Below are 26889 nucleotides of genomic sequence, written 5' to 3'. Positions count from 1 at the left end.
GCCTCGGCCGCGCGGGAGCAGGTGGTCTCCACGGCAACCAGCAGGACCCGCGCGAAGCCCGCCCGCCGCCACCGCCGCCGCCACCGCCGCCGCCGCCGCGGGGGCCCCGCCCGCACCCAGGCCGCGCTGCGACCGGCCCTCCACCGCAACCGCCGCCCCGACCCCAGCGCCGCTCGTGCTCCCGCCGGAGGCCGCTCGTGCCCGCCTGCCGCCGCCACCCCGGCCTGACCTGACCGGGAAGCAGTTCTGGCGGGCCGCCGCCGCCGTGACTCATCCGCCTGCCCGCATCCCCGATCGGGCCATCTTGGTCGCGGCCGGCGCGGCAGACGGAGCCGCGCAGGAAGCCGCCGAGACCCAGGTACGCGCCCGCCGCCCGCCCCAGGCCCCGGCGCCGCCGCAGGTGCATCCGCCCTTTGTTCTGCCCCAGGTGGGCGCGGGGCGCCGCGCGGGGAGGGGGCCTTGGCCTGGGCGCCGGCTCTTTGCTCCTCCCACGCCGCGTCCCGTCCTTCTGCCCCTCTTTCCGTGGTCGAAACCTTTTTAAAACTGTTTTTTCATCCTTCAGGGCCCAGAACAAGTCCACCCTCCTGTGCAGCCCGCCTTGGCCTTGTGAGGGCGGCGATCAGGGAGCCACATCCGGAGTCGGGGATTCCCCAAGGGCCTGCACCACCTGCCTGGCCCCGGCTGTGCTCATCTCTCGGGACTTTCTGCTCCGTCGTGTCGTCTTGTTTGGTCTTCACAGCCACTCAGAGTCTTGAACCCCACCCTTTCCCTGATTTCTATCTGGATCTACCCAATTTCAGCATCACAGGTGCTCAGGTTCTGAGTTACCGCAACCCCCTTCTCCCACCTGGTCAGTCTCAGCCTTTGGCTGACCGCTGGCCAACATGGTCCAACCCCAGACATCAAAAGCTGAAGCCCCAGCCTCTGCCGCTTCTACCAGTGCCCAAATGGATGACGTCATTGACACCCTGACCTCTCTGCGCCTCACCAACTCTGCGCTGAGGCGGGAGGCCTCGACGCTGCGCGCAGAGAAGGCCAATCTCACCAACATGCTGGAGAGCGTGATGGCAGAGCTGACGTTGTTACGCACCAGGGCTCGGATTCCGGGGGCACTGCAGATCACCCCGCCTATCTCAGCCATTACCTCAAACGGGACCCGGCCGATGACCACGCCTCCGACCTCTCTGCCGGAGCCCTTTTCCGGAGACCCAGGCCAGCTGGCAGGGTTCCTGATGCAGATGGACCGGTTCATGATCTTCCAGGCCTCCCGCTTCCCAGGTGAGGCCGAGCGCGTGGCGTTCCTTGTGTCCCGGCTGACCGGAGAGGCAGAGAAGTGGGCGATCCCTCACATGCAACCGGACAGCCCGTTGCGAAACAACTATCAGGGATTTCTGGCAGAGTTGCGGAGAACCTACAAGTCTCCACTCCGGCATGCGCGGCGCGCCCAAATCAGAAAGACTTCAGCCTCCAATCGAGCCGTGCGGGAACGGCAGATGCTCTGCCGCCAGCTGGCCACCACCGGCACAGCGCCCTGCCCAGTGCACCCAGCTTCCAGCGGGACGAGTCCAGCTCCGGCCCTGCCCACCCGAGCACGGAACCTTTAGGAATCGGCCACCACTCGGGTTGCATTTGCAGCCACCCAGGTAGCCTACCCACTTTGCTGCGTAGAAGACACGTCCATACAACAGCATCACCCCGTTTGAAGACGTCCCTTCCTGTCTCTCCAGACCTGGTCCATAAGGACATCTTCCTTCAGCACTCTTGGGCGCCTTGTGACTCCCCGGCTTGCTTCCTGGTACTGTGTGCCAGCTTTGTATCTGCAGTGCATGTTTCCTTCTCTCGCTTGCAATTCCGGCTCTTCTTGTGACCACAGCTCAGCTACTGGGTCCCCTCGACCCCACAACACGCTGGGGACCATGTGGGCCGAACTTCCCCAGCCTGACTAGGCTCACGGAGTCTCCTTCTCCAGCCTCTGCAGGCCCTGCTGCGGCTCCCCACCTGGCTGCCCTGTTCTCAGTGATGAGCTCACTGATGATGGAGAGAGCCGCTCTGGCCAGGCCAGTGGCTTGGTGGGGGTACTTGGAGAGGGGAGTCTGGCTTCCCGCCCACAGGCGATTGCCAGCCCTGTGGGGCCCACTATAGCAGGCAGGCGCCTGGTCTCAGCTGTCAGTGGCCAAGTGATCACTGCTGGGAGTGTATCCTGGCATCTCTAGGGGGCAGGCCTCGCTCTGCACATGAATATGCAGTCAGTAGGCCCCACGGTTGCCACTGGGGAAGACTGGTAACGCAGCCCTGGGGGGAGCCCTGGGGGATGCACCTCTGTTAATGCCTGGCTCTAGCTGCCGGTGCTCCGATAGTGCCAGGAATTGGGGGGTATCTGGAACACGCCTGCTGAGAAGGTCATTGTGACTTTGGATCACCGGGCAGTTCCATCAAGTCTCCATCCATGCCTGAGCCCCCAGCAGGCCGAAGGGTGGCCTCTCGGGCTCCCTTTGCTCCTCGGGACCCCAGCGGTAGGGTGCGGTCCCCTGCCTCTTTGCCCCGTGGTACTCCGTGGTGGACCTGTCTAGCTTGAGACTTGTTCACTTCTCTGTACGGGTGACATGCGGTCTTCACCTGAGCCCCTTCAGCCATACATGTGGTCTCTAGGTCTCCAAAGCCTCCATGTAGCCTGCCTCCCAAGGCCTGGGCTGTCCATCAGGTACCCAGCCTTTGTCCAGGGAAACATGGACTCAGAGCCGGAGACCCAGCTTTCCTGGGCTGCATCATTAAACCCTGAGGCAGGAGGGTCTCTGCCGGTGGCAGCCCCAGCCAGGGCCTCGCTGGCATTTGTAGAGGACTGCGCTGTGGACTGCCCCGGTCCTGATGCGGTGACGGTGCAGCACCGGCAATCAGTCCTAGTTCCGGGGGGCAGAGCTGTGCCTCTTGGTGGCGATGGCCCTGGGCTCCCTCCCGGGGGACGCCCAGAGTCACCTTCTAAACGAGACTTGGCCGAGCCCTTGGACTGTGATGCCCCTGCCGTGTTTCAGTGCCAAACGAACCACATTTCCATGACCACCTGGGCCATGGGGAGACGAGCTGTCTTACCCTGGGTTCACCCACCCGGTTCTGACTGGTCCCAGCCTGACTGCCGAAGGACAGCCTCTGCGCCCAACCGAGGACTGCGTCTTGGGGTACCCAGAGGCTGGGTCCTAGAGCCCATCTCCTCTTCCTAAGAGTTTTGACGATGCTGGGGAAAGTGACTGCGTTCCTGAAGCAACTGCTGCCTACAGGGTCAAGGATGTTCAGTGGTTGCTGGGGTTCGTGGACCACTGCCACCGTTCATCGTAAACTCTTGTTAGCCCAATTGCCCTGCTGAACAACTGCCTGAATTCAGGCTTCAAGCCCCCCTGGATTCCAGCCGAGGCTGTTCAGGCGGGACCATGGTGCTCATTAAGCATGAAGTGGGGGAGGACACACAGTGAGGCTGCTGTTCCTGGTGAGTGGGGCCTCTGGTGGGGGGCGCGGACCACTTGCGCTTTGTGCTCAGTTCTCTTCTGCGTGCCTGCCAGGTAGAGGGCCCGCGGAGGACGGGGTCCGGTGACACCTGGGGTAAAGGAGGCCTCCAGGGGCAACTGACACCTTGAAGTTTTCCACGTGGCCTGGCCCCGCCGGGGTTGGGGGCCCAGCAAAGAAGCAGGGCAGGACTGCTCGCCAGCCCCTGGGGCTACCCGAGTGGTCTTTACGATCCCTACTGTGTTTGCATCAAGCGCTGCGTTTCAGTTGTAAGGCTGCACATAACCAGGGCCGGAGCCGGTCCGCCGAGGCTGGCATGCTGCCTGTCTGTCCCCACCGCCCGGTGGCCTGGCCCTCCCCAGGTGGGCTGCAGCCCACGCAGGCCGCTCCAGCTTCGTTGTGCTTGGTGACGCAGTTGTGTTTTGCCTGCTGGTGCTTACAGGCTTGGGACTGGTGCTGCACGTCCGCGACCTTCGTGACAGCTTCCCGCAACTTTGGAAGCGGGGGTAGGTGAGGGGCTCGGGGTCGCCGCCACACTGCACCTGGAGGAAGCCCCACATTGGGAGCCCCTGGTGGCCCTGGTGGAAGACAGCCTGGTCCCCAGCTAAAGAGGATGAGGCCCAAGCTCCACGCGGCCCAGCATAAGACCACATGACCAGGAGGATGGGGTGGGAGCAGGCGGCGGAGGAGGGGAGCGGCTTTGTACATACGTGGGGCTTGCGATTTCTCTAAATTTAAGAGAACAGTTACCAATTTATAAAAGAGACAGGCAGTTAGTAGTGTGAAACGGTGCATGTGAGGGAAAGCTTTATGTTTTTCATGGTGTTGCCTTTTGGACTATATTGTGTCTGTTTCCTGGTCTATGTGGTACCCTATCTGGTAATTCAGCTTCATTGCATAACAGGGCATCGTTTGAGATCAGATTCAGAATCAGGGTTAACTTCTGGCCTGATGTAGGGTGACCTTGGGATTCACTTCATGTCCTAAAGCATTTCGGTAACTTCTAGGAAAGAGCGGAAACCCAGCTCATCGGTCCCAGGTGAGTATATAGTGAGTAAGAAATGACACAGAGTGCAGGGCACCCCGTGAAGGCGCAGGTGGGCACCCCGTGAAGGCACAGGCAAGACTTCCCTGATGCACTAGCTGCTGTGGTCACAAGAGGAACAGAACCAGCTGCTCGGTTACCAGGATCGTGACAATTTGGCCTTTAGGAGAATGAACAAATGTGGGGAGAGCTGGGGATGTACTTAGGGTACCTGGAGGGAGGAGCCGCATGACAGTGTGAAAGGACCCACGCAGGGACGAGCGACCAGGGTGGAGTTTGGGTGGGGAGAGAGAGCTTTGGGGACGTCCTTCTGTCTCACAGCCAGAGCTGTGAGACCACAGTCCCCTCTGCTCGGGAAGCCCTAGGTTAGGGGCTTAGAGGTGAAGACGCAAGCTGGGGCCCTGGAGGAGGAAGCCAGAGCGATTGTTGGGCCAGCAGCAAGAGCTGGCCACTGTGGGGAGAAGATGGGCTCGGACGGCTCCGTCACCCACCGTGCGTGTGACGTCCTGTCTCGGGTCCCGATGTGGGGTGTGGTGCTTGGCACAGCGCAGACGCAGTAGAGGAGGTGGGGTAACACCAGCTCCTCGCTGCAGCATCACAAGCTGCTCTCTGTAAACAAGTAGCAACGCACTAGTTCTTTTCATGATCAAAGCCAACCTACACGTTACAGAAATTTTGGAAAATAAAGTAGTAGAAAGAGAAAAATAAAGTTTCAACGTTTTGGTGTGTCTCCTTCCAGTCTCCCTTGCTCCACCCCTCCCCCCAATCATGGTTTCTCTGCTTGTTTTAACACAGTTGTGGTCCTACCTTCTGTAACGACGCAGTGTCGTGTAGCTGTTTTCACTTGCATCACTGGGCATTCCCCCCGTGTTATTACTGATTTTATTTTGAAATGGCTGTGTGCTCCTCCATCAAGCAGTGCCAATGGTTGGTCACCAGTGCTGTTACTAATTTTTCACTGTTAGAAATCGATGGATGTCTTTGTGTATAAAGCTTTTCCCAATGTCAAGTTATTTCCTTAGGATAGATTCTCAGACGTGGGATTATTGAGTTAAAGAATATGAAAGCCTTTAAGGCTCTTATTACACATTGATGAACGGTCTCCAGAAACGTCTGTATCCATTTACACTGCCACCAGCGAGGACGGATGTGCCCAATTTACTATCTCGCCGGCACTGGCTAAGTATTTGCTAATCTGATCATAAAAAAATAACCAATGAATTTTAGTTTGACTTTTTTTTCTTTTTTTTGATTTCTAGCAAAGTAGAACATCTTTTCATGTTAAGCAGTAGTATTTCTTTTGTGGGTTGTCAGTGTCCTTTGCTCTTCCCTCCTGTGGTCTGATAAATTTGTATCAGCTCATTATATATTAAAGATATTAACCTGTTGTGTGTCATATTCGTTGCACACGTTTCCAGCTTTTTACATTTTTATGAGCGTGTTTTACTGCAATTTTAACTTGATATGTAGCCAACCCATTCCCTCACTGGGCACTGTGCCCACCAGACCAACAAGGCAGACACGTGTACGTGTCCCTTTTGCTCACGGCTGTACCACGGCACCTGTAGGTACTAAACGTTTGTTGGACTGTTGCGCAGGTGGATGTGCTGGGGGCTTGGGGTCCGAGATGGGTCAGACAGGCCCGCCCAGATGCTTATGGACCAAGAGCAGGTCACAGACCTCTTGGTCCCAGAATCTCTTTGCACCATTAAAAATCCTTTAGGGCCACGAAGAACTTCTACTTACATGGATTCTTATTTATTGATATTTTACCATGTTACAAATTAAAACAATGTTTAAAATATCACTTTGAAAATAAACTCATTACATGAGAACACAAATAGCATATTTTAAAGAAAACCATTTTCTCAAAAACTTTATGAGGCAAGTGGCATCACTTCACGGTTTGCAAATTTCTTGAACGTCTGGCCGAATGGAAGATGGCTGGAGCCCTAGACCTGCCTCTGCACTTCATCTTTTGCAAGATCATGTGTCATGTAGCCTCTGAAAAATTCCACTGTACACTCATAACAGCAAGAGCAGGAAAGGCTCAGGATATTTTGGGATTATTACGGAAACAGTAATACCTCCCAGACCCGGGGAGGGTCTTGCCTGCTTTGGGAACCTCTGCTCTACGAAGAGGCGAGAACCGGCATCTGGCAAACATCTCCATCCAGCCTTTGTGGTTTCTTCCACTGCTTCAAGCTTAAAGGCTTCGTTTCCCTCTAGAATTAATAGTTATCTCTGGGATTGATTTGGCATGTGTGTGGGGTGAGTTTCCAGCATGACTCTTTCCCTAATATTTAAACCACTGTCCTGAGCTCACCTGTTGACTTCTTTCTTTCCTTCATCGGTCTGTGCGTTTCCTTCATCACATCTGAAAATCTGATCTATCTTAGGGCCAACTTTTCTATTACCTAGTGAACCCATTTACTTCCCCCGGAACCTCCCTTTTTTAAACAAATGGGGGTTTATGTTTTGTATTCATATCCTGTGGGGTCTTTCCTTCAGATTTTCTTAGCTGTTCTCACCAAATGAACAGAAACCCGAATTCTAAAATTTGCCCGAGATCCTAGTACAGACAGGTGCAGGGCTTGGAAAGGCATCATTGCTTTGGCCCGTTGTGTGCAGGCTGGAGCCCTGGAGGATGGGGTGGCCGCCGCTTCCTGCCCACAGAAGGCCTTGCCCCTGGGGCTTCAGCCAGTGCTCCTCTGTGCCTGGTGGTGGGTTTGGGGTCAGGGGTGAAAATCGGTGTTCCAGCTGGCTAGCCTGTTGCCGAGTCAGTATCTTCTGCTTGGAAAAGTCCAGCGTGCACATGGCTGTACTGGCGGGCCCCAGACGGCTGCTCCTAAGAGGTTACAAGGACCTGGCCACCTCTTTCAGTGGTCCTCCCCCAGGTTCCAGAACAGCCGGGTGGAGCTGTGGAGACTTCTCCACAGTAATGTGTCCCTGAAGCCAGCCGCTCACACACCAAGCACCACAATTAAAACCAGTAGAAACTGCCAACTCTCTCCGACCGCATCTGAGCATTCTCAAAGACAAGGGAGGCTCACGTGATTTGTCCATCAGCCTCCATCGGCCACCTCGGGCCCCAGGCATCTGCTAAAGCCTCCTGTCAAGAAAAGTTATTTAATTTCTAGGAATGCGCTATCGCAGGGCATTGAGCTGGGCTTTCCCTGCTACAGCCAAGACCCAACGATGAGAAGGACAAGCAACAGATAAACTGTCCTCAACGTGGACCACTGCTGCCCAGCCACCAGCACCCTCGCTGGGAGGGAGGTCCTAGACGTGCCATCCTGCCAGAACCAAAAGGCTGTATAGGCTGCCTGCTTCTTTACCAAAGCCGTTTCTCTTCTTTCTGGGCAAAAAGCTTGACTGCGTTTCCCAGCCTCCTGGGTGTGGCTCGGGGGCGGGGCAGTTCCCACCCTTGGATGCGGGTGGACGGCTCCTCTGTGCTCTCCCCTCCACCGGAGTGATCAGTGCTGATGAGCAAGGTGATCTTGGGAGACACTGTGAAGATGGCAGACCTGTACCACAGAGGGGGCCTGGGCTCCGAGGCACAGTCTGGTGGGGAGCCGCCAGGACCCCCACAGGGTGGGGCACACAAGGCCACCTGCACGAAGTGCTGAGTGCGATGGCTGGGTCAGCCAGCAGCTGTGGAGGTGGGGGTGGCCCAGGTGGAGTGGGCACCCGCCCACCCAGCCCAATTGGGGGCGGCAGAGAGGCTGCAAAACCTTGCCCGGAGCCCTGCACCTTCTCTGCCCTCCCCCTCCCCAGGGTCCCAGACTCCAGGATCACTATGGCCTGGCAATGAAGAAGGAAGTCCAGTCAAGAGAAGGCCTCCCAGCCCCTCCCAGCCCCTCCCAGGGCCACAGAGAGCGCGGGCCAGCACTGGGGAGACGGAGGGAGACGCATCCAAATTGTGTCTGAGCCCAACATTCTTTAGAGGTAAACAGGGCTTAGTCTTAACAAGAGACAGTTCTACAGACAAAAATGACAAGAAAACCTTGGAACATGGCCAAGATATCCTGCAGGGACCTCCCACCTAGTGGGAAGGGGTTCAACAGATCCCTCCGGATTGGGGTTTGGAAGAAATAAAATGGTTTCCATTTATAACCCTAATGAGTTCAGATGCCGCCATAAATTAAGTGCCGTTGCGCTTAATTCGCTCAAATGATGAAAAACCCCACAAAGCTATGAAATAACAAAACAGGAAAAGCAGAGAAAACTCTGGTATTCTCAATCCTAAAGCAGCCTTAGGGCATGAAACCAGCGAGCCAGGGAGAGGCTGACCTTCACACACCAACTACCCGGAGGGGTTAGAAGCACTTTGGAATCAGAATGAGAAAACTGTGCCCCCGCTGTCTGCCAGACACGGTTCCAAAGCTGCAGGGGCAACGGTGAGCAAGACGGAGACTTTGCCCTCAGGGAGTTCTCACTCTCCCAGGGGAGGAGAATGAGGAACCCATGTGTATCTTGTCCAGGGAGGATGGAAGATGGGGTCTGAGGAGACCTCTCCAGGGGCTTTATGTGGAGTGGAAAAGGGGGCTTACACTCAAACCTGACTGTGGTCCCGAAGAGGAAAAGTGATTATTCAAATCTGCGTTTGTCTTTTTTTTTTTTCTTTTTTGAGGGGGTAGATAATTTGGTTGATTCATTTATTTATTTAGAGGAGGCACTGACAATTGAACCCAGGACCTGTGCATGCTAAGCACATGCTCCACCACTTGAGATATGCCCTCCCCATCTTGTGCTTGGTCTTAAAATCAATAGTCTTTGACTCAAAGAAAGAGGCATTTTTTTCAGATTTGGGATTACACTGAATATACAATTTTCTGTTCTCCATAAAACTGACTTAATACGATACACATTTTTACCACATTGTTACATATGTTTTTTGAAAACAAGCTCACGGTTTCAGAATATTTCCTTATACGGAGGTATGTAACTGTGTAGCTGGTCCTCCCTGGCTGGCTCCATTTGTAACAAATCAAGATACAATTTACAGACAGTAAAGCGAGGAGAACTTAAGTGCATACTTCGATGTGTTTTGACAAATGTCTTCACTCATGTAACCACCCCCAAAATCAGAATGTAGAACGTTTCCATCACTCCAAAAATCTCCGTCGTGCCTTCTGCCCGCCAGCCTCTGCCCACGCCTCCGCGGCAACTACTGTGTTAATTTCCGCCCATAGACTGGCTTTGACTGTTCTGGATCTTCACAAAGATGGGCTCAAAGCGCTCACTCTGTTGTAGTTGGGCTTCTTCTGCTCATTATGCTGTTTCTGAGATGCCTCCGTGTTGGCTGGTGCACGGATTGGAAGTTTGTTACTTTCTATTGCTGATCAACGCTCCCCTTCGTTCTGTAAATAGACCCTAGCTGGTTAGCTGCTCATCCGCTAATGGGCATCCACGCTGGTTCCAGGTTGAGCCAATACAAATAAAGTTGCTCTATACATCCCACAAAAGCCCTTTCATGCCCACCTATTTGCATTTCTCTTGGGTAAATACGAGGAACCGGATTGCTGGGTCTTAGGTCAGGTGTATAACTTTGTAAGAAACTACCAAACTGCCTTCCAGAATGGTTGCATCATTTCATGTCCGTGTCAGTTGTGCTGGGGTTCAGGCTGGTCCGGTTCCTCTCCTCACTCAGTACTGCCCGTCATCTTGATGCAGCCGCGCCGGTGGGCGTGTGGTCATAATCCCATGCTGGTTTTACTGTACATTTCCCTGGTTTCTGATGGTTCTGAGCCTTTTTATTGCTAGTCATTAACGTATCATCCTCCCCACCCCGTCATTTTTTCAAACATACGTAAAAGTTGAAAAACCTGTATCAGACACGTCCATACGTCCAACTAGAGTCTCCAATTAACATTTTGCTAAATTTCTTTTATCACGTATCCATCCGTCTTTCTGTCCATCCTTAATAGCTCTTCCTCTTATTGCCCTAGCAAAGTAAGTGAAAAACACTAGACTTCTCCGCTCGTAAACACGTCAGCGTGCAGCTCACTAAGTAGGCGTCAACGTTTGTTTGCAGTTCTTTTTTTATTTGGAGGAGGGGGTTGATTCACATAAAGGGAAACCGCCAGTCTTAAGTACACCATTTGGGGAGTTTTGAAACACGCATACGCCACTGTCACCCAAGCCCCTGTCAAGACACAGACCACTATGACACAGAAACTTCCCCGGTGCCTCCGCCCCAGTCCTAAATACTTTTGCCAGTCCCTGAGACACAAATATATTCTCTAATTTCTTCTAAAAAATTATAGTTTTAACTTTTACATGTAGATTTCTGATCTATCTCAAATAAGTATTATGTGGATGATATGAAGTGGAGTTAAAACTTGTTTTCTTGCCCACACGGATATCCAGTCGCTTTAGAATAACTTGCGGAAGACTCTGTTTCTCCATCAGAGTGCTTTGGGGACTTTGTTTAAATCAAATGACCAACAGAGTTGGTCCACGTCTGGATGACTCCTCCCATTTCATAAATCTGTTTGTCTGTTCCCACGCCAGCGCCATGCTGTCCTGATTACCGTGGCTTTGTAGTCAGCTTTGCGCTCAGGGCGTGTAAACGCCGCAGCGATGTTCTTCCTGCCGCAGTTACTGTACATCTGTGCTACCCAGGCAGTAAATCACTAGGCACATGTGGCTGTTTAAATTTATTAAAATTAAGTAAAACTAAAGATTTAGTTCCTTGGATGCAGTAACCACATTTAAAATGCTCACTGTGGCATGTCTGTGACCGTAGTTCTATTTTGGGTCCTGTGCAATTCCATATACATTTTATAATCATTTCATCAATTTCTATTAAGAAAGCCTGCTGGGACTATGATGGGGAAGGAATTGAATCTACAGATTAAAGTGGCTGGGAATTGACATTTTAATAATATTGAGTCTTCCAATACAAAAATGTGGTTTCCTGCACACTTTGTTCAGAGTTTAATTCTTCTTAGCAGTCGTGCAGGTTTTAGTTGGTGGCCTTACACATCGTGTGTGAATGTATTCCTAGGGATTTTGTGATTCCTGATGGTATTGTAAACATGATTTTTTTAAAAAAATTCGTTTTGAAATTGTTTGTTTCTAATGAATAAAACCCAAACTACTTTTTCCGTTTGCTTTTATTCTGTGACTTTGCTAAGTTCGTTTATTCTGGTAGTTATTCCTTAGACTCTAGGGTTGTCTACACTCATGATCGTATTTTCTGTGAATAAAAAGAGTTTGTGTCTGTCGTTTCATTGTGGATGCCTTTGATTTTTCTTTCTCGCCTCTTCCCCTGCCTAGGACTTCCAGGGCGACGTTGGCCAGAAGCCACAGAGCGGATAACCTCACCTTATTGCTGACTCTTGGGGGAACATGCTCAGTGTTTCACCATTAGTTACGATGCTAAGCAGGAGATTTCTCTTAACAGATGCACGAAATTTCTGTCTATCCCTAATTTGTTAAGAGGTTTTTTTTTTTTTAACCATTTTATTTATTTGGGGTGGGGGCATGTTTGATTTTTTTTATTTATTTATTTATTTATTTATTTATTTATTTATTTATTTATTTATTTATTTATTTATTTATTTATTTATTTATTTATTTATCTAGTCTGTTAGTTAGTTAGTGAGTTAGTGTTTTAATGGAGGCACCCGAGATTAAACCCAGGACCTCATGCACGCTAAGCATGTACTCTACCTCTGAGCCACACCCTCCCCACAAGAGTTCTTTTCTTTTTTAATCACAAATGGCTGTTGAATTTTGTAAAATGCTTTTCCTGCAACAGAAACAATCATATTTTTTCTCTTTGATTCTGTTAACACAGTGAATTAAACTGATTGATTTTCAAATGATAAACCAGCCCTGCATTCTTAGGGCGAACACAGCTCGGTAACGGAGTGTTCCCCTTTTAATAAAGCGGTGCCTTTTCCGGCCAGGACTTGAGGGCGCCTTTTGCTTTGTTATCAGCAGGGATATTGATCTGGAGTGTTCGTTTCTGCAGTGTCTCTGCTGCAGGGTTATGCCCTCCTCATAAAACAAATTGGGAGCTGTATGCCTCTCTGTTTTCTGAAAGTGCTTATGTAAGGTTAAATTATTTCTTCCTTAATTGTTTGGTAGAAAATTTAAGGGAAACCATCGGGGCTTGGAGTTGTCTTCGTGGTGATAAGGTGTTCGATGTTTCTTCTTTAGTGAGCCTTGGTAGCACGTGTCTTTTAGGGGAATTTGTCCATTTTATCAAAGTTAGCAAATTTATTTGCATAATGTTGTTGAAAATATTCCATAATTATCTTTCTGAAGTCTATAAGACCTTGAGTGTTTCCCCCTTTTTTATTGCATAATAATGTGTATTTTTTAATCATTCTGAAGACATTTATCAATTGTATTGACCTTTGCCAAGTACCATTTTTAATGTCATTGATTTACTGCCTCTGTTTTCCATATCATTGATTTCTGCTCTTACGGAGATGATTTCCTTCCTTCTGCCTACTTTGGGTTGAATTCACGCTTCTTTTTCATAGTTTGTAAGATAGACGATGCCTTTTACGTCTCTGGGTTTCCTCCCCGGGCCTCGAGGTTGAGAGGACTTCCTGGCACTCCCTGGTGGCTGGAGGCTGTGTTTTGTAGAAGAGGAGGGTCTGGGAAAGGGAGTTGCCTGGCAGGTTCACGTATCGAAGGAAGCACAGCTGTCTCTGTTCTCCTGTCCTGTCCCCACTCTTCCCCGTGGTCACGGAGCCGGGGCCCACGGGAAAAATCTGGTGAGTGAGTGTGGCCTCCACTGTGTCTGGGGCTCCCCGTCATTCCGAACAGTCACACTATCCTGTATTCAGCCTCTAAGAACTGATTAAATGTTAGTGTTCTCTCCTCACCTGCCTTTGAGGTGCCCCTTCCCTCCACGCGGGGCTGAAGGTGGAGCAGCCGGTGCCCATCTCTGTCCGGAGGGGCTGCACCCTTTAGAATCTGCCTCCCTTCCTCGTTTCCTCGGGACCCTAGCTCGCTCACGGGCTCAAGAATAACTGTGATTTTGGAGATTATGCAGCTTTGTCTCATTGTTATGGTGGGAGTGGTGTTCTCTTGTGGCTTTCGTCTTCTTCTTCTTTTTTTTTTACAGTTCTTTGTTTATTCAATGTAAGTAAACAAAGAAAACATTTGGCAAGTGCTTGATTTTGCTGTGAGTTGGGTTTGACCTGTTGACTGAGTGGCCAAGGATTTGTGTTTTTCTGTTTTGTTTTGCTTTGTTTTATAATTCTTATCTTGTGGCTTTCTTCACCCTAAACCTGACTTGGCATTTTTTAAAAGTATATTTTATATGTTTTTGAACATATATTCAAACTCATAAAATATTTTAATTTTTTTTTGTCAGAAGATTATTGGAAAATTTAAATCCATTTTTATTTCTACTTGGGTGAAGTTCTCTCACTCACAGTCACTCTCATTAGTCAACCAGTAATCAATTATGTTGGATTAAAGTCACGAGAACATGTTGTGAATTCACCTGCACCAAAAAGGTTTAATTTAAAAAGTCAGCAATTTTTTGTAAGTCTCATCCTTACTAGTGGCCCAACGGCTTCATTATTTTTTTTTCTTAGGGGGCTCTAAAATATTTTAAAATTCTGTTAGAGAGTACACAATTAGGAAATGTTAGAAGAAAATTTATATGAACAGCTTAAAAGAGATGATAGTCTCTGACCCACAGATGCATATACTATGGTAAAAAACTCAGACAGTAAGCAGAAGTGTTTGATAAAAGTGTCTGATAAAGTCTAGGACAGAGCAGAAGGAGAAATTAATATTTTCTGAGGAGTTAAAGAGATATTCCTGAGGGTCTTCATGTATTTAACTCCTAGATACTGGACTGACTTGGCTTTTTAAAAACAAGAAGAGAAAGGAAAATCACCCCTGAGATGGGGGCCCCCTTAAACTGCACCTCACTGGGCTCGCCGAGTCCAGCCCTGCCCCACGATCATGTTTTGGGTTCCCCTTTACTCGGGTCTTGTGCCTTATGTTGCTGTTCCTTGGTTTAATGGCATCACATTTACCTTCCATTCTCTGATTTTTACTGAGTTTTGCCTTCTTTTTCTACTTACAGGCTGTAATTCTCAATTATCCACGATTCCAGTAGCTTCCTGCTGGTGCTTCTGGGCTTCTGGTAAGAGCCACATCTCCTGGGCAGAGAAGAAGGTCTGTCTCCTTGCAGAGGACACTACCTACCAATTTATTTTCTCATGAAGTTTAATTGGCTGGAATTTCTGGTATTAGGTAACAGAAATGATAAATGACGTTTCTATCCCAGATTAGCTACTTCTACTTTAATCCTTTTTGGGACTTTAAAAGAAAATTGTCCATTTCATGGGGAGTTTCCGATTTACTAGCATAAAATTGTGCATAGTATTCTCTTAGGCTTTGAAGACCTTGTCTGTAATTGTAATGTCCTTATTTGGCTTCTTAATTTAATCTATTTCCCCCTTTTTAATTGATGAGGTTGGTCAGAGATCGCTGCATTTATTTGTTTTTAAAGAATCAGCTATTGATTGAACATACACTGTTTTTCTGGCTTTTTTTTTTTAAACCTTTTTTTGGGGGTGGGGAGGTAATTGGGTGTATTTATTTATTTTTAGAGGAAGTACTGGGGATTGAACCCAGGACCTTGTGCGTGCTAAGCATGCGCTCTACCACTTGAGCTATACCCTCCCTCTGTTTTTCTATTTCTCAGTCATTCATTTCTGCTTATATTTTAATCACTTTCTTCCTCCGACACCAGCACTTCCTAATAAGTAAGAAAGAATCCACTTTCTAATTCGTACATTAAAAAAATTTAAGTTTCCTGGGCTTTAGACAGGTATCAGGAGGAAGCAGGATTCTGAAGCAATTAAGTCCCAGAAACAATAGATTAAATACAGGTCACTCCTTTTTTTTTTCCTCCTAGAATTCTTCTTAGAAACTTAAAAGCACCAGTGTTCATTTAGAACATCAGAGGACAGTCCGTTTAAGTTCTCCCAAACTAATTTATTAGAATACAGAATCCTTTTCTTCCCTCTGATCTTCTTTTAGGCCCAAGATGTCTCAGAATCCACACCAGGAAACGCTCCTCTTGGGCTTGATTGCTCAACTTGGTATGTGTGTGTGTGTGTGTCTCTGTCTCTGTCTCTGTCTCCCCTCCCCCTCTCCCCCGAGCCCCCCAGAGATCACACTGGATCCCAGTTCTGCCATCTGCACGTGTCCTCGTGACGTGTGGGAAGCATCCCTTCCAGCAGCAGGATGCCGGCTGATGAGGGTAACAGCGCACCTGGACGCCCTCCGCTGGTTTACCAGCCGCAGAGGGAGCGTGCCCTGCTGGTACCTGGTTCCAACCCACTGTGACCCACTTTGGTCTTCTGGCCTCCAGACTGTAAGAGAATAAATTTGTGCTGTTTTAAGGCCCCAAGTTTGTGACAGGTTGTTACCTCAACTGTGGGAAATGAAATATGGAACTACTATGGAAGCAATTGTGACAAATTAATATGAAATTTTACATGGAATGAATACATTTCTAGAAAAATACAATGCTCCAAAATTGGCACAAAAAGAAAGGGCAAATCTGAATAATCTCATAACCATTGAATCTGTAACTAAAAACCTTCCTATAAAGAAGACTCCAGGTCCAGATGGCTTCCCCAGAGAATTCTACCTTACATGTAAGGCAAAATGATGCTCCCCTGACACAAACCCTTCCAGAGAAAGAAGGAAGGGAAGGCTGCCCAACTTGCTTGGTGAGACCAGTTTAACTTGTATAAAAAAAGGAAAAGGATAATATGAGAAAGAAAAATTACTGGCAAATCTCACTCATGAACAAAGATGCAAAAAGTCTAAACAAAATATGAAAAAAACAAGCAAACTGCAAGGTAGATTTAATATTATAAACTCAAATGTTATTTGTTAAATTAACAGATTAGAGGGGGAAAATTATATGATTGTTTTAATGGATATAGAAAAAGCATTTGATAAAGTTCAATATCCACTCATAAAAAAGGAACCCTTAGAAAACTAGGAACATAAAGAAATTCCTTAATCTGTTCAAAGATATCCACCAAGAAATCTATAGAAGAGTCATATTTATTGGTGAAATGTTGAAAGCCTTCCTTATAAATTTATCAGCCAGACAAAGATGCCTGCTACTCCCACTTCTGTTCAACACTGGGGCTGGGGATCCTAGCCAGTGTAATAAGGCAGTAAAAAGAATGAAATGTAGGGATTGAAAATGAAGCAACAGATTTGTCTTTATCCACAGAGGATGTGATTTAATGAGTCAACATACAGAAGTCAATTGGATTTCTATGTACTGGAAACAAACAGAAAGTGAAAAGTTTAAGAGATACCATTTAAATACTATGAAAAAGCGTATGCTAGTAAAATCAGGTTAGACGAAATGGACAAATTCGAAGATACGGACTATCAAAACTGACTCTAGAAGAAATAAAAAAGCTGAACAGATAAGTAAAGACATTGATATTAGTAATAATAATAAAAAAAACTTCCCACAGAGAAGGGCCAAGTCCAGCTGGCTTCACTGGTTGAATACCAAACATTTAAGAATTAATACCAAGTCTTTGGAAAAAAAATCAAAGAGGCGGAACACTTCACAACGCATTCTGAGGCCAGTAATACCCTGATAGCAAAACCAGAGAAAAGTCTAACGAGGAAACTGTAGACCAATATCTGCTATGAATATACATGCAAAAATCCTCAATAAAATAACAGCAGCCCAAATCCAGTAATGTATAAAAAGGACTATTCACCATGACAAGGGGGAATTTAACCCCGTAATGCAAGGTTGGTTTAACATTCAGAAATCAACTAATGTAATACACCATATCAATAAAATAATAAACAAAAACAAGGCAACCATCTCAATAGATGCAGATTGAGTATTTGACAAAATCCAACCCCCTTTCATGATAAAAACACTCAACAAACTAGGACTAGAAGGGAACCTCTTCAACCTGATAAATGGCATCTATGAAAGCCCACGGCTAATACCACCCGCAGTGGTGGAAGGCAGCATGCTTTCCCCTGAGATCCAAAACAAGACAAGCGTGTCCACCCTCGTGACTTCTCTTCAACATTGTACCATGGGTGCTAGCCAGGGCAATTAGGCAAGAAAAAGAGGCATCCACACTGAAAAGGCCGAAGTACAATTACCTCTATTTGCAAATGACAAAATCTTGTATGCAGAAAATCCTAAGGAATCTACCACCTGCTAAACTAAGTCATTAGTTAAATTAGTTATTAGAACTAGTAAATGAGTTCACCAAGATTTCAAGACACAAGATCAATATACAGAAATTAATTATATTTCTATACACTAGCCATGAACAATCTGAAAATTAAATTAAAACAATTCTCTTATGATAATATCAAAAATCAAAAAATTTAGGAATATACTTAACAAAGGCAGTGCAAATTATTCTACTCTGAAAACTTTTCAAAGCATTGTTGAGAGAAATGAAAGTAGATCTAAATGAGTGGAAACACATCGTATGTTTATGGATCAGAATAACCAATATTGTTAAGGTGGTAAAACTCCTGAAATCGATCACTAGAGCCAACGCAATCCCCGTCAGAATTCCAGCCAATTTCTTCATATAAATTGACAGTCTGATATAAAATTCATACAAACACTCAAGGAACCCAGATTATCCAAAACAATCTTGGAAGGAAGAGCAAAGTTGGAGGAGTCATACTTCCTGATTTCAAAACTTACTACAAAGTGACAGTAATTAAGACAGTGTAGTTCTGGCAAAGTGTAGACATACAGATTAATGGAACAGAATTGAGAGTCCAGAAATGAACTGTCACAATTACAGCCAATTGATTTTGGCAATGGTGCCAAAACCATTAATTGGGGAAAGAACAGTCTTTTCAACAATTGGTCCTGGAACAATTGGATGTCTACCTGCAAGTGAAGTTGGATGCCTACCTCACACCCTATAACCAAAAAATTAACTCAAAATTAATCAAAGATCTAAATGTAAGAACAAAAACTGTAAAACTCTTAGATGAAAACATAGGGCTAAATCTTCATGATCTTGGATTGAGCAATGATTTCTTAGATATCACATAGACACACGCAATCCAGGAGAAAAATAGATAATTTGGGGCTTCGTCAAGATGAAAACTTTGTACTTCAAAGGACACTGCCAACTAAGGAATGTTGCTCACCATCTAGCTCTGCAAGAATTAGGTCACAACCACTGCAGCCACTGACCTCCAGCACACCCCGAAAGGGATTCAGGGTGAAGATCAGGAATGAGGCTCTGTGCTCTGGGAAAACTGGCAGAACAGGCCTTCAGATAGTGAGATATTTTCAGGAGAAAATTTTATGAACCCAGTTGCTTGCATCTTCTCATACCTAGAAAAGCACTAAAATCTGCTCCTTGTGACTGACTAGCAGCCCCTTTCTACTGAGATGTGTGCTGGACTGTACGTACCCCCTTCACCAAATTATCGTACTGACCTCCCCCCCTCACCTCACCTCTTCAGAGCAGTTCCTCAGAGGTCTCTGAGAGGATGTCTCCCGGGCTATAGTCCTCAGTAAATCCTCAAATAAAACTGGACTTACAGCTCCATATTGTGCGTTTTGTTTTGTTTTGTTTTTTTAAGTTGACAGGTCTGTTCACATACTGCTTACTTTTTACTGGGTTGTCTTTTTTTTGAGTTGCAAGAGTTATTTTGATGTTCTAGATTGAAATCTCGTTATCAGATAAATCATTTGCAAAAAATTTCTCCTGTTCCGTGAGCTGTTTCACTCTCTTGGTGGTATCCTTTGAAGCACAGAAGTTTTTAATCTCCGTGATTAAAGGAGATCTTAAGACAAAGAGCTGTTTTTTCTCTTGGACTATTTGTGCTTTTGGTGTCATGTCTAAGAAACCATTGCTCAATCCAATTGTGGTGTGTGTGTGTGTGTGGTGCGTGTGTCTCATTTTTAAGGAGAATGAGACCCTGTTTATAGGCACTCTTTCATAACCTCCTTCAAGATCTTAGCGTTATGTATTGAGCTTTTTACTCGGAGAATGCACATCGCCATGTCGTTGGCACCACCAATTTTAGTGGCAACCACTTGGTTCCTGGCACGTTTTTAACCCTGTGAGCAGGGTGCGGGGCTGCTGGCCCCACGCTCCGCATAAATGTCCGGAAGCCGACCTTCTGAGCGGAAGGGCTCGCGCGAGGTTTGAGTCACTGCTGCCACAGTTGCCGGCGCTTTCCGTGCCCGGGGGCCATGTAAACAGATTCAGTTGCTGGCAGGCTGGCAGGGGCACAGGATCCGTTCACGCAGAATCGGCCTCCCCTGAGCCTGAGCTCTCGGAGCATCTCGGAGCGGCTTCTGTCTGCCTCCAAGCCTGGAGGGAGAGGAACTGGGGTCTCGCTTCCGTGCTGAGCTGAAGGTGTCTGCTGATTGCTCCCGACCCCGGGGACCTACTTCATGGCCCCAGCAGCTCCCTGGATCACGGGTGCTGGATCAGCCGCTCCCCTCAGGGGCCCGAGGCTGGGGTGGCCCACGCCGAGGTCTCGTCCAGTCCTGCCCCCCCTGCATACAAAGCCGTCCCTTCTCCAGGAACAGCCCCAAATCAAACAGCATGCCGGGGCTGGAGGAGAACTTCAGGCTGGAACTGATCCCTGTGGTGGCTTAAAAATAGACCAGCCGTTATGCAGGTAATATGTTAATGCTGGGATTAGCGTCATATGGTAATTGGCTCAGAGGCCAGAGTGCGCCCCTCGCCTTGGGCTCCGCGTCCCCAGTTTGGGACCTCGCATCCGTCAAACCCACATGTATCTAAGGCAAAGCGCTTGCTCCTGGACAAGGCCATGCTTCAAGTCAGTCCGCACGGAGAGGGGAAGGGCAGAGGGTCCACACAGAGCCTCTCGAAGAGGACACCGCGCGGGCTCAGAGACAATTGTGTATTCATAAATGCGCACAAACACGTCTGCCTGGGAACTCGGGTGGCAGGCGGGAGATAAACGGAAAATTTTGGAATACAATTAACGTAATGCTGGTCTTCCGGCCCCACAGAGTTCAATTTGCAGGAGCAACGGTTCAATCCAGGACTGTTTATCACCCCCGGAGGCCGGTTACACAGAGATAACGGAAAAGCTCTTGTGTGGTCCAGGCGGCAATCTGTCTTGGAGACAATCCCTCTGGCCGTGTGTGAGGAGGCATCGTTACCCAGACACGTTGTTGAAATGAATGTGCGCCATTTGACGACTGGCATCCAGCGCTCTTGGTAAGCGTCTGAGAGTCCCGGTGCATCCGCGGAATTGCCGGATTCTGCCCCTGCAGCAGGAGTCAGCGGCCCCGGACCCAAGCCCAGCTGCCAATCTCCCCCCCAGGGGAGACTGAGTCCCCCCGTCTTTGAGGTAATCAAAGATACAGTGAACCTCTAGGTGGTGGCAGATGCCGCCGGTGGCCTAGCCAACAGCCACTGTCCCTTTTGGGTCAGAGCTACAACATGCCCATTTAAACCACGTGCTCTCTCAGCCTCCCTTACGGTCAGCAGTGGCCCGGTGGCACCACGCTGGTTAAAAAGGTGTGAGTGAAAGTCACTAGGGACAGCTTCTGGGAAAGCTTTATAAAAGCACCCGAGTTAGCTGCCATTTCCTTTTTTGATCTTTGTGTCCTTCCTCCTGCCCAGAATGCAGAGCTGGTGTCTTGATCTCAGCAGCCACTTTGTGACCATGGGGATCAGAGTCACAGGCTGAGGAGGGCAGAGCAGAAGGACAGAGGAGCCTGGGTGTTGATGACACTGTTGGACCGAAGACGCTGAACTCGACCTCTGGACTCTTCCATGAGATCAAACAAGCCCCTCCCTTGCTTAGCTGGGCTCAGGGCTCCGGCACACGCAGCACTAACTGGACCAGTGAGGTACACCGTCTGTCCGGAGTTCAGGTGAGACATCTGGCTGGAGGTGGCAGTCTGGGAGTTAGCAGCGCTCAAATGCCAGAGAGGGGGAATGGAAAGAGGGTGGGAGAAAGGCCGTGGTGCCGTTAGAGAGGGGCAGCTGGAGGCAGCGCAGCCCTCCCGGGAGTGAGGGGAGACAGAAGAAGGGTTTGGAGGACAAGGCATTGCAGCAGCCAAGGAGCTCCTACTTTTTCAGCCACTCCTGGCATCTCCTCCAGGATAAACGATAGGGGAGCCACCCTCAGCAGCCACTAAATGGACTTCCTCCTCTGCTCTGTGGCCCCCTCTTCCTCCTCTGGTCCCCACCTCCTCTGGAGCTGGCTTCACCACCCACAGGTCTGGCCCCTCCCTGCCACGCCCTCCCTTCTGAAGCCCTCCTCTGTCCCTCTCCTCCACCCCTCTACCACTGCCTTCGTCTAAACCGCCCTCCTCTCCCGCCTGGACCACTGCAGATCCTCCCCATGGCATCCTCATCCTCCCCCACTGCCCTCTAGCCTTTCTCTGCAGGTTGACAGATGGCCTTCAGACTCTTCCCTTCCTCCTTTGCTTAAGGCCCTTCAGTGCCTTCCCCACTGCCTTTCTGATGAAGCCCAGCCTCCTTGGCCTGGGCCACAAGGCCCTTTGCTGTCTGGCCCCCGCTGCCTCCCCTCCCTGTCTCAGCCGACACCGCAGGCGTTTCAGATGGTGCTGCATTACCTGTTCTCTAGGCTTCCGTGCCTTTGCTGTTCCCTCTTCCTGAAATGCTTTTCCCTTGGCCCTGGTGGTGAGCTCTTACTCATCCACTAGGAGCCCCATCAAATGCCTCCTCTGAGAGGCCTGGCTTCTGCGGTCAGAATCAGTTAGTTTCCCTTTTATTCCCATGGCACTTGGCTTGAAGCGGGTGAGTTGAGGATCTCAGCAAACTGTACCACAGTGAATCCCATCCATGCCACACCCCTCACCAGAACGTGAGTTCCTTGCTACCAAAAGCCATGCCTGAGTTAAAGCATCCAGCCCAAGGCTTGGCATGGAGCTTGGTGAGTCATTTTGGGATGGATGGGAAGATGTGTGGATAGGACTGGTTAGGTGGATGGAAGGATGGGTCAATGAGTCATTGAGTGGATTCATGGATGGATAGGTGGATGTATGGGTGGGTGGGTGGGTGGATGGGTGGAGGCACATATTCCCCTCCTCCCTTCCCCTGCCTTATACATCTCCACAGCACTTAGCACCATCTGCTTCGTGAACATTTGCTTATTTATTATTTACTGTCCACCTTTCCAAACTAGAATACAAGCTCTGTGAAGACAGAGACTGTTTTGCTGACGACTCAGAGCCCAAACCGTTACAGACATGGAGGAGCTGCTCAGTAACGAACAAATGAGGAGGAAGGTCCGGAACGAGGGTCCAGGTCTCGCCTCCCTCACCCAGGCTTCTGTTCTCTCATGTGGTCTCTTCAAGAACAAACAAACAACTTGAGGCGCACAGAAAGGGCTGCCTGCACTCAAGGCCAGTCCAGGTCTAAGTGGGGACGAGCTCTGCCCTCAAGTGTCTGGAATCCAGGCAAGTGTGTTGCTGTATTTTTCAGCCTCAGAGCACGTGGGGCCGCTGGACGGACAGTAGGAGGAGTGAGGCTTGTGTGAGGGGAGAATTCTACACAGGTGTTGGAGAAGGCTTCCCGGAGGAGGTGGCATATGAAGCGGGCCTGGGAGGATACGTAGTTTGAAGTTGGGCAGGTGCAGGCATGGAGGGGCAGAGGGGCTGGGCTGGGAAAGAAGGCAGGGGTCGGTTAGACTGGAGAGCTGGGTGCAGCGGATGGAAAGATGGGGAGAAACAACTGAGAAAAGTGAGTTAAGAACAAGCCTGTGATGTCTGCGAAAGCACCCAGGAGAGAGATCTCGGAAGACCAGAAAAGAGGCTGGCACCGGTGGTGCTCCTGGGAAGACCATGAATCGCGGGGCTCTTAATCCCCTGGAGTCCAGCGACGCCCAGACCCGCTGGAAAGCCCCTCACCCCCGGCACGTGCAGCCCGGCACACACATCACTGTGGCTGCCCCCGGCCCACCAATAACCCAGGCCTGGAGGCGGCCCGGCTTGGGGAGGTGGTTGCTAAGAGACCAAAATCTCAAGGCTCAAGTCCAAATTTCAGGCCACGACTCAGAAAGAACCCTGGCTCTCATCCCTGGCCCGTGGCATGTTTAGAACCAAATCCCCAGGGGCCACCTGAGGCCCGAGGGGACAGGTGCCTAGACCTGAAGACAGGAGGGCGGGGGCTCAGTCCTGACACAGGCCCGGGCCTCAGGACAGAGACGGACAGAGACAATTCCCTTGGGTCCCCCTTCCAGACGCAGCTTGAGGGGACAGTGGGTGAGGAAGGCGCCCTCAGGGTGTCCACGTGGGCTCCCCCGGGGGGTCCCTCCACTGCGGGAAGGATGTCCTCAGGGTCAGCTGGACTCTGCTTACCTGGCCACCCTGTTGCTCACCTCCAGGTGACACATAACCCACTGAACCCATTCGCTGTCATATGGCCCAGAGGCAGCCCCGGTAGCGTGGCCCACAGGCCTGTCTGACCCTGGAGAGGGGACATCCGCGACGAAAGTTGCTCAGAGAGACAGGGCAGCGCATATGGGAGGGGAAGAGGGCCGCAGTGAGCTCCTTCCTCAGGGTGACCAGCCCCCACTGCAGGGCCACATGAGCTGGATGGCTTCTAGCCTGGGGGACACGTGAGTCACATCGCCTGGGAGACTGAGTGCAGGCCGGGACTCCCCAGAGCACGGTGGCAGGGCCGTCTGCACAGCAGGGAAGTAAGATGACTGTAGGCACTGTGTTCACTCATTCACTCATTCATTCATTCATTGAAACCCACTGAATAGGGGCTCTGTGCCTGGCCCAAAGCTGGGGTCTAGGGAGAAAAATCAGACAGGGGCCCTGTAATCAGGCAGCTGCCAGAACCTTAGCACAAAATGAGACCTCAGAGCATAGCACCATCACAGGAGTCATCGGTCTCAGCTCCCCTTCCTGCAAGTGACGGGGAGCTCACTACCTCAAGAGCCAGCCGCTCGGAGCTGGACTTCTCTGCCTGTCACAAAGTTCTTCTTATCCCTTTTGCTTTCATTGTGTGTGTGTTTGCTTTGCTGTTATAAACAGTGCTCCTAGAAGCATTCTAGCACAACCTCCTGGTGCCCACGGACAAGAGATTCTCTGAAAAACACGGACGTGAAACGACCGGGTGTGTTGACCTCCAGATTCACTAGGTGATGCCCAACTGCTTTCCAAGGCGATTGCACCAAGGCACACAATCACTGTTTTATTAATTTCTAGAAATTCTGTTCAGCTCTTTTTCAAATCTAGTCAAGCCATTTTCAGAATCTCTTGCTCCTACCTCATGTTTCCAGTTCTCTCCTTTTCTGTTTCTTGAATCAGAGATTTTTCTGTTTCTTGAATCAGATTGAACAAGCCTAGTTCCCACTCCTCTCCGAGTGCTGGCATCTGACGGCGCCGTGCGTGGATCCAGCTCTGTGTGGTCACTGCTGTTCTCGCTCATGGTGCTCTGGTCCCTTGTGTGTTCGGCGGCTTTTCTCTGTAAGATGCTCATCTTCCCTGCGTTCTGCCTTCACATTTGGCTGCAAGGTGGAGTCCTCCCGAGGGGACCTGCATTTGTCTGTGAGAAGTCTAGAGAAAGCCATTTTAGTCTAGACTCCCAGCCGAGGGGCACTTAAAGAAAGGGCCGCAAGTGGGACGCAGCCTGCAAACCTGCTTGAGGGCTGGCTTGTGGTGTGCGGTGCATGAGGGCGCCGGCCAGACCCACTTCTTGGGTTTCAGAGGCTCGTCTCAGGTCACCTGGGCCTAGTTGGTGGCAGACATGTGAGACGTTCTGCGTGCACGAGTAATGAGAATAGCAGTGCCCACCGTTCCCGGGGCACCACCGTGCGCCAAGTGCCTTGGGAGGGGCTGGGCGTGTCCACCAAACTCTTCGTTGCAGTGATCCTGTGAAGTGGGCACCAGGACTATCCCCCGAGGTGGGAGGGAGGGCGCGGCACACCTGAGGACCCCGCGGGCGGGCTGCACACACCGGCGCTCCTGGACTCTCAGCCTCTGCGCTGAAATTTGTGGCGTCGGTTAGTTTCTGCCATTACTTTATCATTCTGGCACCAGAGATGTCAGGGACCTGAGCCACCGGCACCGTCATCCCTTCGGGCCAAGCACAGACACCCTGGCGGAGCAGGCTTGTCCCTTGTCACAGCAACGCGTCATGACTCATGCCGCCTTCCCTCTGAGTCAGTAAGCGCTCCCCGAGCAAATGCCACTTCGTGTTGGCAGCCAGACAGCCTCTGCCTGTCCAGCTGACAGACACCAGTGCTGTTCTGAGTACAAACTAAAGACAAGGGTGACATAGGGGAAAAAAATCGTCTTCTGGAAGGAACTGCTGTGGCCGGTGATTTGTGGCCCCCGCCCCCAGCTTCCCCCAAAGCACAGGTTTGCAAGCCTTGCCTGGAGAGACGCTCCCTCAGGCCTTTCCTGGGGGCAAAGGAGGACGTCACCTGTCCAGCTGCTCAGCCCTGGACTCAGAGCAACATCAGAGGCCAGTCAAGGGCAAACGGGTTACTGGCCTAAAACTCTCCAGGGCAGCCTGGGCCCCTAGAACTCCTGTGAGCATCTCACCCTCCACAGCTGACACCGTGAGGCAAATAAGCCCTTGGCTGTGCCTCCCTCAGCCCTCACACACCTGCTGTCCCCTGGCGCCGCTGTGACTGCTGCACCCGGGCTGGGCGACATCGGGGGCCCAGAGGAGTCAGCCTGGGCCTTGCCCTGCAGCAGCTGCCCAGCCCGGAGGGAGCTCAGACCCCCCGACACAGAGATGTACAGTTGTAACGTGGGAGCCCAGCCTGGGAGAGGGCAGGGAGAGCTTCCTGGAGGAGGCAGTCTGGTTCTTAAAGGATAAGTAGTGTTAGTAGAATAGGTACGTTCTCTCTCCCCTGGACATGGCTAATTCCTGTTGACCTTCAGATCTTGGCTCAAACATCCCTTCTTCCAGGAAGCCCTTCCTGATCTCACTCACCTGGGAATCCCCTGTGGTAGATGACCTGCTGTGCCCCTCTCCTTCCCAACCCCTGAAGCAATGGGATCACATGATTAATGTCACCCCCCACCAGACTTTGGGCTCCACGGGGACAGGGACCATGTTATCTTTGGCCCTTGGAGAACACTCAGTATCCAGCAGGAGGCAGCTTCCGACATGAACACAGGCTCCATCACTACCTAACAGCATGCGAGGTATGCTTGGGGCTCTATTTCCCCGTCTGCAAAATGGGCCTGCTGTGACTTTGTGACACTTAAGTGGAGTGACTGAGGTACAACCCTGAGTGTGAAGCAAGTGTACGAGACATGTCAGCCATTTTTATTTTCTAGATCAGTGCCTGGCACAAAGCCTGCGCTCAGTAAATATTTGTTGAAGAAA

The 26889-nt window shown here is 50.0% G+C and overlaps 1 protein-coding gene across 10 annotated transcripts; it reads left to right on the top strand.

Moving 5' to 3' along the window:
- Window positions 1-26889, top strand: RTL6 (retrotransposon Gag like 6). Of its 10 annotated transcripts, none has more exons than XR_004324374.1 (6): window positions 1-358; window positions 563-3478; window positions 14610-14669; window positions 15572-15633; window positions 21187-21440; window positions 22721-26889. XR_004324374.1 is itself a non-coding variant. In XM_032492411.1 (2 exons), exon 2 carries the CDS (start codon window positions 885-887, stop codon window positions 1602-1604), a length of 720 nt encoding a protein of 239 aa, XP_032348302.1. In that variant the 5' UTR covers window positions 1-358; window positions 563-884; the 3' UTR covers window positions 1605-5936. The 10 variants fall into 10 exon arrangements, 1 of the variants encoding a protein (XP_032348302.1); XR_004324368.1 differs by having other exon boundaries at window positions 15572-20778; XR_004324373.1 differs by having other exon boundaries at window positions 14610-14779.

Source organism: Camelus ferus, chromosome 12, assembly GCF_009834535.1.
Source record: "Camelus ferus isolate YT-003-E chromosome 12, BCGSAC_Cfer_1.0, whole genome shotgun sequence".
In the NCBI taxonomy this organism is placed as follows: domain Eukaryota; kingdom Metazoa; phylum Chordata; class Mammalia; order Artiodactyla; family Camelidae; genus Camelus; species Camelus ferus.
Note: the sequence above shows the minus strand (reverse complement) of the source record. Positions and strands in the feature narration are given on the sequence as shown.